At 35.3% G+C, this 12,399-nt stretch overlaps 1 protein-coding gene across 4 annotated transcripts in view; it reads left to right on the top strand.

The window, feature by feature from the left end:
* Nucleotides 1-12,399, top strand: part of IntS1 (integrator complex subunit 1) — a 664,867-nt gene that overhangs the window by 373,189 nt on the left and 279,279 nt on the right. For all 4 annotated transcript variants that reach the window (XM_090410538.1, XM_090410537.1, XM_090410536.1 and 1 more), the window contains exon 30: nt 10,685-10,757. In XM_090410538.1, the coding sequence (XP_090266664.1) occupies nt 10,685-10,757 (73 nt within the window). The remainder of the gene's footprint in view (nt 1-10,684; nt 10,758-12,399) is intronic.

The raw sequence follows: 12,399 nt of genomic DNA, 5'->3' as shown, positions 1-12,399 counted from the left end.
AGACTACTGCCATGTTTATTTGGGCCAGAAATGGCTATAAAAAGTTCAGTTTTTATTCTGTAGATCAGAATTTCCAGATTATGTAAAAACTGAATAAAAATAGGAAAAAAATATAAAAATTAATGAAAATATAAAATAAAAAAATCATAGCCCATGAATGGTACTAATGTACCGGGTTTACAATCCTTTTATGGGTGATAGTTATATAAAAATAAATTAATTAATTAAAAATACAGCTGAAAAAGCAAACAGAAAATAAAAAAGCAGCAATTACTGCATTGTCAGGAGTAAATCTATAAATTAATTAACATGTTTTATCTGCTTATGCTCAGTTTTTAATGAAGGTGGCATGTTAAATAGAGAAAGCAAGTTGCTATTATAGAATAGCTGAAATATATTTATATAGTCTTAACAAAATCGGCTATAAAACATTAAGGTAGCATGGGAATCTCAGAGTAGGTCTAAAAAAAAAAAATTGCTTGATCAGAAACTGAAGACAAACAAATACTATGGTTCTGAATAAGGTTGGAATGAAACATGTTATTTATTTTCATGGTATTGATGACAACACAGAATGATAAGAAAATAATATTTATTAACTTATTTGCTTTTTTTGATTTTTCATGTAGTACTATCATATTCTGTACACCTCTTAAGGGTACATGTCAGGAATTTGATGATGATGAACTTATTTGCTGATATTTCTCTGATATTATATCCAATATCTTCAGAGCACAAAAACAGTTTGTCACAGTATCTAAAATAACAACAATATGGTGTAACAGTGGAACTAGTTTAAAAAAATGGTAATGGACAACACAAGGAACTAAAGTCCTAACTTCAACAAGTATTGCTATATAAATTTACCAAAAATTTGAGAGACAGTCATTTTAAGATCTAATTAATATTTGTTTTCTCTCTTTTTCCAACATAGATGGCACCTAATGTTGGAAATAGAGAAAAAAACAAATATTAATTAGATCTTAAAATGACTGTCTTCCAGATTTTTTGGTAAATTTATACAGCAATACTTGTTGAGGTTTGGAGTATATTTTAAAGCTTCTGTTGATATCAAAACTTCTGTGTGGCACTTTTGTTTTCTTCCAGTTGATCCTGTGTGAAGTGGTATCCAAGGCATGGTCTGCTAGACCACTTGCCATATAACAATGAAGCTGAATGTATTTTTAATGTTCACCGAGACGGATATCAACAGTTTTCTTCTTGTCTGTCCATAGTAAGCCCAGTCACAAGAACAGGACACTTCATAAACTCCTGCATGTGATAAAGAAGAGAGTTGGTCCTTAGGTGAATGGATGAGAGTTGCCAATTTGATATAATGTTTAAATACTGTGCATAGCTGATATTTATTGAGCACTCTAGATATCTTTCTGTCAGATGTACCTTGAATATATGGGATGGTAACAGTTTTGCTGGCGTCTTGTGTGGTAGGCAATGGAGGGAAATTCTGAGTGAACATAGATCAGATATCAGCCTAATGCCACTTGCCTTCATATCATCCATATAGATGAAGAATTGTAAATATAATGTTCACCTAGTCTCAATACCTATTTTACATCAAAATATCTACCTCTTCAGTTCTAATAGCTGATCTTTCACTCCACTAATCTTTCTCAGAAGTCTAATATCAGAGGTTTCCAGTCTTTGATCAAATGTTTGATTTCTAACCCAGCTCTCAGATTTAAAGATTAAAATTGGTTTTAACACTGTCTTATAGACAGCTAATTTAGTGTTTTTACTCATTTCTCTCTTATTCCATATAAATATATTCAGTTGATTTCCTACCATACCAGCTTTGTTGATTCTGTTGTCTATTTCCATATTTAATTTACTATCTTCACTAAAAATCATGCCTGAGTAACTGAAATGTTTTACTTGTTCTATAGGTTCTCATTCACACTACAGTTAATATTTTCAATGTTTCTGTCTATTTTCTTTGTCTTGTTATTGCTGATTTTCATACCAAACCTATTACAACAGTTATTCAATTTAGTCGGGTATCTTGCAGACCTTGTACTAGATATATTCAGAAGTATAACATCATCTGCATAAATCAAAAGAGCTAAGATTAACATCTCCTGTTTTGATTTCAAGTTTAATACCAGTTTCTTTCATAATGTGATGCATATAGATAATAAATGACAGTGGAGATAACGTGCATCCTTGTCGCACACCTGATTTTACTTATCTTCATGTACCTTCTTCAATTCTAACTGCTGACCTACAACTTAAATAGAGACTAGGTATTGCTTGATATAATGCCCCACTGACACCATATAACTGTAGCATTTTGAAGAACTTCCTCTTAACACTTTGTCATGTGTTTTTTCCAGATCAACAAAACTTAAATACAAATCCTTGTTATATTCCCAAGATTTCTCAATTATTTGTCTTAAAGTGAAAATCCGATACTGACAACCTCTGTTTGGCCTGAAACCAGATTGCTCTTCACCAAGCTTCCCTTCCACAATTTTAGCCATTTCTCAAGTATACTTGCATAAATCTTCCCTTCAAATTTTTATTATTACAATTATTATTATCATATGACACCTCTAAGGAGTCCAATGACTCATTGCAGGAGGGCACCCCACTCTCCTTCATTTCATCTCTGATTACTTAATTGTCCAACTACACACAATGACACTATTACCACCATCAACAATATTTTTTGTCTGTAAATTGTGTGTGTTCTCATGGTCGATTTGCTTGTACATAGATTGAAAAACCTGAGTTTCCAATTTCCTCAGATTCACAAGCTGAACTCCCTTTTGCTTCACACAACTCAATCATCTTGTTATTCATTATCTCTGCTCTCCTTCTCAAATCACTATTATCATATCTGAGCAACATGCTAACCACTCTCAACACTATTATCTTTTACCCCCTGAAACAATTTTTACTTCCTCAAGTCCCTATCCACATTCTCTTTTTTCACCATCTAAGTCATTCATGCTCACAACTGCCACTAATTCTGATGCACACTCTTTCCTTCCCTGCAAAGCATCAGCTAGAACTTCCGTAGCTCAGTCGGTATAGATGAAGCCCTTTGATCGGAAAGACCTTTGTTCAATTCCCATCCATGACATCAGGAACCTTTATCTGGTCTCTCTCTCAACTAATGGTGAGTTAGCCAGTCTCATATGGAGGTAGAAGGTTTTTTTACCCTTAAAACTCAGGTTTTTTTCATCCCTTAGAACAGGCAAACTAGCTCCATGAACACATGCAGGTTATTACAATCATAAAATGCATACTTTAAAAAAATCTCTCATTGAAGGGCTCAACCTGTCCTAAGGGATGGTTGAGGAAAACTGGGGGGGAATCCCACACAACAAGAACAAAGCATCAGCTATTTGTTTCACCAGAAAAGCATGTTTTGTGTACTTTGTTATTCGTCACACCTCTAATGATTGAGTCTCCATACAATGATTATCTTTTGATTCCTTCATAATACTTTCTCATTCACATCAGCTAACCACTTCTTTAGATATTTAATCTCATCTTCCAGAAGCCTCATTTCACTCTTCATTTTCATCAACTCTTACCAAAATTCTTCCACTCCATTCATTTTGTTATCATTACTGGCACTTCCATCCAGTTTCTGTTTACTGCAACTCACAGTGCTCACTCACATTTTGAAATGCTCTAACCTGTTATTACACTTTTCACATATATTAATACTTCTTTTCGTTTGCCCTAAAATTCCACAACTCCTTCACAGTTTTCGATGCTTACATAAAACAATTCTCACAACACCAAGAAACATTCAGGCCAAAACTTGATCTTCATGCTGAAGCTTTCCATGCTGTTGGCATGCACTTCTTTATGGATGTCATATTCAGAAACAGTAGGAACTCAAAAGCTACTGAAGAATGCTTGTATTTAGAGTGAAAAAAAATGAAGCACAATTATGTGAAAAAAAAAGTCGCACTAAACTATTTAAAATTATTTTCTTAGCTAAGTTCAAGTATACTGCTACATTATTCAATCGTGACACTTTTTTTTTTCCTCCCTTCTTAATTTTAATGGAACCTTTGACAGTAATCAGGAGAGAAAAGACTTTACACATTAAATGACTTTACTGAAATTAGTACAAATATTTCATACCAAAACTAACATTACATCATTGGTATGAAACGAGTAATTCATTGAGGCAGAATACAAGGTAAATACAATAGTCAATTAATAAATAACTGCAAGTATCCCATGCTAGAAGGATCACATCAAATAGATAATAAATCATTTCTGATAATGTACAAAGGAAGAGTGTCTCCCAAGCTTTCTGTAGAGAGAGAAAGGGACAATCATTCCAATTTAAATTAGGACAGCATTTTTTTCTAATTATCTGAACATGAGGTGGGGTAAAAAAGGAGAAAAAAAAAAGTAATCTATTATGTTTCTTGAGTTGGGGTTGTGCTTAGTAGGAAAATTCTTATAAAGAACTGAGAAGAGCAGAAGTGGATTGATTGAATGAAGGAAGATGATGATAAGTTTGTTCTGTAAATTAAAGATGCCAAGAAATTATATTCTTGGTTTCATCCTTTATTCATGTATAAGCAAACAAAGTTTGCATGTGAAGTCTCTTCGTGACTGGGCTACTTGTATAGAGACATGTATAATGCTATGCATTATGGGAAAGGCCATTACCCTTCCTATAATACACAGCATTATACATGTCTGTAAGGATATGCGCATTGCATTATGGGATACTAAGGCAACTGATGTGAAGTCATTAGCTTCTGTATATAAATAGCCCAGTTGTGATATGACTTCACATGCAAACTTTGTTTGTATACACTTGAATAAAGGATGAAACCAAGAATATAATTTTTTTTGGCATCTTTAATTTATTGTATAACCAAGTGGAAAAAACTTTCAATAAGTTTTTCATTATGTTTTTGAACAGTGTGGGTGTAGGCCACTGGCTGCTCTAGGTCTTTCATGATTAGAGGAAAGTGGAGGAATGGTAGTAGCCAGTTCACTGGAGCAGTGCCACAAAATACCTATAGAAAAGGCATGGTGCAGAATCAGAGCACATATAGGAAAGTGACCAAAGTGAGTCTGTGATAGAGTAATAATCTATTAAGCAGATCACCATCTTTACATCATCAAGAATTTTTAGGGAGGTTTTGGGTGTACCACCACAAATGTGCAAACAATATTTCAAGGGTTATGAGTGTTAGGAGTTGAGAAGGAAAACAATGTTTTGAACAAAAAAAAAAAAAAAAAGAGCATGTTTTTAGAGACTGAGGAGGTTATGAATGTAATATGTTTATACCAGGATAAGTTGAGTGTGATATTCAGCCCGAGAAGAGAAAGCTGGTCTTAAAAGGATATTGGAACATTATGAAAAGTAATTTGGAATGAAGTGGGATCTTTCTTGTGGGTAATAAGACAGGCCTGGGTTTTAATAACATCAAAATTCATAAGTCCTTTCTTTTAAGCTTACACGGTGATCCGAATGCATTTTTGAAAATTATGGAGACAATTACCATGTTTGAATAAAAACTTTAGTTTAATATAACTAAAATCTACATTCGACGTTTCACCCTTAAAAACAGAGCTACAACAATTTGCTGTAACCAACAAGCCCTGAAACAAGAACTAAAAATCATCAACGACACATTCATAAATAATGGCTATAACAAAAATACTATTAATAAAATACTCCATAAAACAACAAAAACGAATCTAGATTACAGTAAAACCTTAGCCATCCCATACATTAAAGGGTTATCAGAAAAAAATCAACAGAATCCTACAACATTATAACCTCAATGCCACCTTTAAACCACCCACTAAACTTGAAACCATATTCAACTCCTCTAAGGATCCTCTCCTCCCATTAGTACATCCTGAAGTCTATTGCATCCGCTGCACCTGTAACTTACCATACATTGGTGAAACAGGACGGACAATCCCATACGCAAGAAAGAACACATTAGACACATTAAATATAACCATTATGGTGAAGCTGGCCTCTCAGACCATGCGCTCAACACCTTACACCAAATCAACTGGAAAAGCACCCGCTCTTTACGCCACACAAAAACCTGGTATGAAAGGAAATTTAAGGAGGCCTGCGAAATCCTGATAAACCACCCAAATATCGACAACAAAGATGGCATGAAAATTCCAAGGATCTGGATGGCACACATTCAGCCTACCTAATATATAAGATCCAGCTGAAGTCAGGACTCTAACCAATCTTCATTGTATTAGAAACCATTCCATACCAACTGGCTGGAATGTACAAGTATAATCATGATGTTAATATATGTATATAGATAGATACTTGTTGTTGCACCCAATGTATTTCTACAACCAACAGATAACACTAACAATAGGACTCTAGCTGTAGAAAGTATTTTTAACTTGGGTATAGTTATGTTAAAGATACCAAGCAATTTTAAACCTGGTTTTACTCCATTTTTTCCAAGTAAGCAAACAGACAGAATGTCAAGTTTGCGCCTGCAATTTATGCAAGACTAGCTGATCCCACAGGTAGTGCAAGACCAAGGCAACTCGTGGTAAAGGTGGAGCAAGCTCTGATCACTAATCTTAATGTTTACCCTTAATGCCAAAACACATCTCCAAGAAGGGGATGTATGATGTTTTGTATTAAAGGCAAGGGGCCACTACCCAGACCGAGACCGTGATCAGCTAGTCTTGCATAAATTGCAGGCGCAAACTTGACATTCTGTGTGTTTGCTTACTTGGAAAAAATGGAGTAAAACCAGGTTTAAAATTGCTTGGTATCTTTAACATAACTATACCCAAGTTAAAAATACTTTCTACATCTATATCTCCTCCTGAGATTTTTATTTAATAAGGTTATAACACCTTATGGTAACTTGTTTTGGTAAAATACTTACAAGCTCTGCATTACTAAATCTTAGTATTTCTAGCCTGGCTCCCACTGATGAGACCTCAATAAAGGTCGAAACGTCGAATGTAGATTTTAGTTATATTAAACTAAAGTTTTTATTCAAACACGGTAGTTGTCTCCATAATTTTCAAAAATGCAAAAATTCAGTAAGCTATCTTCGCTTACATTTGAGAATTTTGAGGAGATCAGTGTTAAAGTTATTGGTTTTGAAAATTTTGAGCTTCAATTTTTTTTAGCACTACATGGTTTCTCGAATGAAGATGAGGAATGAAGAGTACCATATCAACAAAACTGAATAGGATTTGAAGTTAGAAAGAGGAAGACGATTGATATAATAAAAGAAGAACATGGATGAGAGTACAGAATCCTGGAATACTCCAGCATTTATAGAGAAATCTGATAAGAGGAAGCCATCCACCATGACACACAATGAACGACCAGGAAGGAAGCTGGCAATTCAATCACACAGTGCAGTTTTTATTTATTTATTCGTATGGAGTTTCCTCCCTTTTTCTCCCCCATCCCTATTGGGACAAGTTGACTCCCCTCATGGGGGGGGGTTAAGTATTTATGGCTGTAGATCCGTGTGTGTTCACTTGGCTGGTTTGCCTGCTTGCAGGATGAAAAACGGCAGATAAACTGGTGGAAAAAACCCTACTGCCTGCACCCAAGACTGGCTAACTTGGCTATGACTGAGGAAGATCCTCAAATTCCTCACGTCTTCGACGGGAATCGAACCTGGGACACTCCTTCCCCAGTCATATGGTTGCGAAGCGCAAAGACACTAGGCTAACCATGCGGATACACAGTGCAGTAGGAAGACTATAATGTGGTAGTTTATTTTTGGAGGCCTCGATGCCAGACACAATCAGGTGCCTTTGCAATAATGAAAGTGACTTCGTGGGTTTTTCCAAACCTTTCCATGGTCTGTATCCAATGGTGAGTAACATTAGTGAGGTGGTCTGCTGTAGAATGAGGGTAACAAGGCTTCAGAAACTTTCCTTGAAAAGATGTTCATTTTTTAAAACTGCTTCTGTGGATGAGGCAAGTTTCATTCTAAAGGATACTTACTGTGTTTTTAAATTTAAGATAATCAGTGCATGTGTTGATGTTAGCTAATCCTCTTGTCCACAGAATGGCCTTTCTGTTAGTTACATTTGCAAGGAACCTAATAAACCCTGGCTCGAGACAGAGGCAAAAGTTTGTCTTTTGTAGTTAGCAAGAAATTAGAAATTTTGTTTTTGTTGATAGAAAAATATGTGAACACGAAGGGAAACTTCTTGATAATTCTACCTATAGATTTGGAAATGCCAAGAAATATATGGGATAGAAACCATACATTCTGTTGCAGTATCCTTGAGCATGGGTAAATATATGAGTCAATTAACTATTGAATGTGATGAGAGATATGGCCATTTGATTCCATCAAAGTTTTGAGAGTGAAAAACTCTTATTGTATGGATGAAGAAAAACAAATGTCATCTAATCTCATCATCTCATCTTCCTTTTACCCTCTTTTACCTTTCGGTGTCGAGGGTTTAATAAATCATCGGACCTCAAACCATTCACAGGATAAAGTGGTCAGCCCTATGCACCAGTGTATCCTATGTCCTGTAGTGTTGAGGTCTCAAGGCCAGTTTGCCTGCTTTGCAGGATGAAAACCCCAGGATAAAATGGAGAAAAAACCTTACTGTCCACGCCCAAGACTGACTAACTTGGCTATGGCTGAGGAAGATCTTTCAGTTCCGCACGTCATCGACGGGAATCGAACCTAGGACACTCCTTCCAGGCATATGGTTGTGAAGTGCACAGCCACAATACTAACCATGCAGACATCAAACCAATAATCTTTATCCATTCTCCTCAGAACAAATTTCATCCTTTGACACTTTGACAACTCCAATTTTTTGGAAGCTCTGATGAGCAAAACTTTGTTATGTATATCTTCTAGTAGCAGTAGGTGTCCAATATGCACTGTCCAACAGAGTATCAGAGGCCCTGTGGGTGAGTATGATGTCCAAGAAAAGCATGCTCTCAGAACTCTGCTTTTTTCATAGTGAAATAGTTTGTAGGTTGTTGATTCAATGTAGGAAAGTTCATTTTCAGAATGAAACAAAATGACAAAGATATCATGTATGCAGCAAACCAAGAAATATGATCCAGGATGTTTAAAAATGAAGTATCTCTAGATTGTTTAAATAATTAGCCAAGGCTAGAGAGATCTCCATGGCTTTTTCATCAATCTGTTTATGTAGATCTTATTTTAACAGCTGAAATAGATCCTATGGGATAGGAACATCTTTGCATTTGGAAGGAAATCATATAGAAAGCAAATAGTGTCAGCCATGGATATGTTATTGGACTGAGAAACAATGTATAGCTATAGCTCACTAAAATATCAGAAGCTTGTATGGAATCTCTCTCTCTCTAACTCTCAACCTGTTATTTCAGGTTGAGATTGCAAGAAAAGTGGAAACATAGAGTAAAAGTTTAGCCCATCAACCTTGGCAAAGGCTGATGGGCTAAATTTCTGATGAGATATGCTCGATGCATTTGGCTTGTACAAAGTCTGCTTTGTATGAGCCAAATATAGTAAAGTACTTGTTGTATTTATTATATACCTTAATGAGAAAGGGGGGGGGGGGATTACCTACTTTTTTTTTCAAGCAACTGGACATATTACGGGTTTGCAAAGTAATATTCAAAAATTATTTTTTTTGTAATGGATATGAAAATCTGCAGCATTACATAAATCATAGCTATGTCCTCAGTCATTTATTACTGGAAAGAATTTATTTGGGTGGCCAAAGTATCTTTTCTTCAGGTCTAGATCGTGTAAACAAGAATATGTAACATATATATATATATATATATTTTTTTTTTTTTTTTTTTTTCAATTATGTAGTCTAGTTGAAGTTCTAAGATAGTGTGACTTAACTGTTTAAAAACTTTCTGCGGTGAATCACTTAGGGTATTTATTCCTTAATAGGGAGAAAATATGCTTAATCTGTCTCTGTTGTTTTACAGACAAGCATAGATGTATCTACAGTTTGCACAGTAGTGTTCAGAAGTTTAATTTTTGTTGTGGCAATCAGAATTATGCAAATCATACATATGTCTTAAGTCATTTATAATTGGTGGGAGGGAGGGAATTTTAGTGACCATAGTATTTTTTACTTCTGGTATAACTTTTATAAGAAGTTAATTCCTGGAACTCAAGAAAATTAATGTTATACTTAACACATAATCCTGATTAGCTGTAGTGGAATATCTTTCTTGGCCACAGCGAATACCACCATCAGTTATTATTATTATTATTTGACACCTCCAGGGAGTCCAAAAACTCATCAAGGGAGGGCACCTGCTCTACAGCTCTGTCTCCACCACTCAATCCTACAACTGACTACGACTACACCAACGCCATCTACTGCCAACCACCACTAGTATTTCCACAGACAATCACAAACATCCATGCCCACGGCGGGATTCGAACCCGCAGCCTTTTGACTGGAGAGCGGATAAACTAACCACTCGGCCAACCAGGCTGGCAATATTGTTACAATATGTTTAAATAGAAGCAAAATCAGAATGAGTAGCATGCAAACTGTTATTGTCATTCTTGTTGCTCTGTTCCATTATCAGTTAGTCATTATTGGATTATCTCTCTCTAAAATGTTGGAATATTTACTTTTATGCTTTTCTCAAATATTGTTAATCTTTTTTGAAAAAAAAAAAAATATATTAACAATAGAAAGATTAATGTTTACTTTTTTTGCATAGCATTAAAGGACCTGGACCCACAACAGCTGATATTATTCATTCAATCATTTGGCATTCCTGTTCATAGCATGAGGTAGGTCTATTTTAAGTGTATTGGGATTTGGAATGTACATTTTACACACTACTTTCCCCTGTATCTTCATCTTGATGTGATGCGAGGAATGCATATCCCGATGATTCTCTGAGCTAGCAGCACAGCTTCCCAAATCAGACGTTAAAAGGGAGGGAGTCAGATGAAGAGAGATCATCCAGTCCTCTGGGTTAGGTTAGGCATGGGGGCTGACAACCCCATCTCGTAAAAAACTTACTAGTCACAAAACAGATATCAAGTAATCTTCATTGGACAGACTTGTCCCAACCCAAGCCTTAGAATAATGAATTCTAAATAGAATCACAGCATGAATTTCATGGAATTTCGGGAACATGTCTATGAAATATAATAGACATGAAATGGATACAACAGTAGTACAAGAAATGAGATGGTTATAGGAAGGTAATTTGGAGAGAGAGACAACCTTTTGCAACTTTATGGTGAAACAACTCAGATGAACATGAACTTGGCACAAGTTTCAATATTTGGGAAAAATTATAGTCGTCTGTGATTGAATTTTAAGCTTTTAATGAAAGGATAAATACTATGAATACAAGTAAAATGGTTCAAGATAATTTCTATTAATTCACCCATAGAAGCTGCAAAACAGGAAATGAAAGATAAATTGTATGGAAAAACTGGAACCGATCCTTGCAAAATTTGGAAAGAAAAATATATGTAAAAAAAAATTATCAGAGACCAATACCTTCATGAAGAAATAGATATCAGTAGAGAAATAATGATTAGTTTTGATTAAATTATGATTAATAATTCAACCTTGAATGCAAAAAGCATGTTGTGAAACCCACTCCTGTTAGGTATAGGATCAGGAAGAGTGATTCGCACATGGACCTGGAAGATTCATTTCAACAAATGAATCTTCTTGACAAAAATAGGGAGGTTCCTTCTGAGAAAACCAAAGTTGTGTAGGTTTTTCAATATTCCAAATTCCCAAAAGAAGATTGCTGATCATTTGGAAAACCTCCCTGAGAGCATTGGCAACTACAATCAGTAATTGCGTATCTATTGTGTTCAAGGATCAAAAGTTGATGGGTATTCCACCCACCAACTTTTGATCCTTGAACCTGTCCTTTTCTGGATTTTATCTGTGACTTCTTTGGTATTGGATCCAGGATTTCTTTTGGTTCTGATGATGAATATTCCTGCATGGGTGCAAATATGTTTGAAAGCAATGAGGTTTGTTGTTGTCAGATATCTGTAGAAGATATGCCAAGCTTTGATCTGAGCTTCCTGTGCTGCTGTACAATCATCCATCATGATTTTGGGAAAGTAGAAACCCCTAAATGTTAAAACATTTACAACCGTGGCAGCTTGCATACTGTCACAGAATCAAATTTTATTAAGGAGGAGAAGGTGAGTCAGTCAGCCAGCTTGCTCTATTTTCCACTGTGATATCTGTGATGTAGTAGTACATGGCTACCCATGCAGAAAAGTGAGTATCATAAGGAATGATCATACCCATACAAATTATCACCACTCTTGCACTTAGCAAGACAGATGACAGTGAACTGACAGTTAAATCAATGAGAGTGAATGTTTCCCATTGCTAATCATTATGTGAAAGATTTAAAAATTGCTGGGCAAAATTCATAAAAATCCAAGC

This window comes from Typopeltis vanoorti, chromosome 20 (genome assembly GCF_054136105.1).
Source record: "Typopeltis vanoorti isolate ZY-2024b chromosome 20, IOZ_Tvanoo_1.0, whole genome shotgun sequence".
NCBI lineage: Eukaryota > Metazoa > Arthropoda > Arachnida > Uropygi > Thelyphonidae > Typopeltis > Typopeltis vanoorti.
The sequence above is the reverse complement of the archived record's forward strand: the minus strand, read 5'-3'. Positions and strand labels throughout refer to the sequence as shown.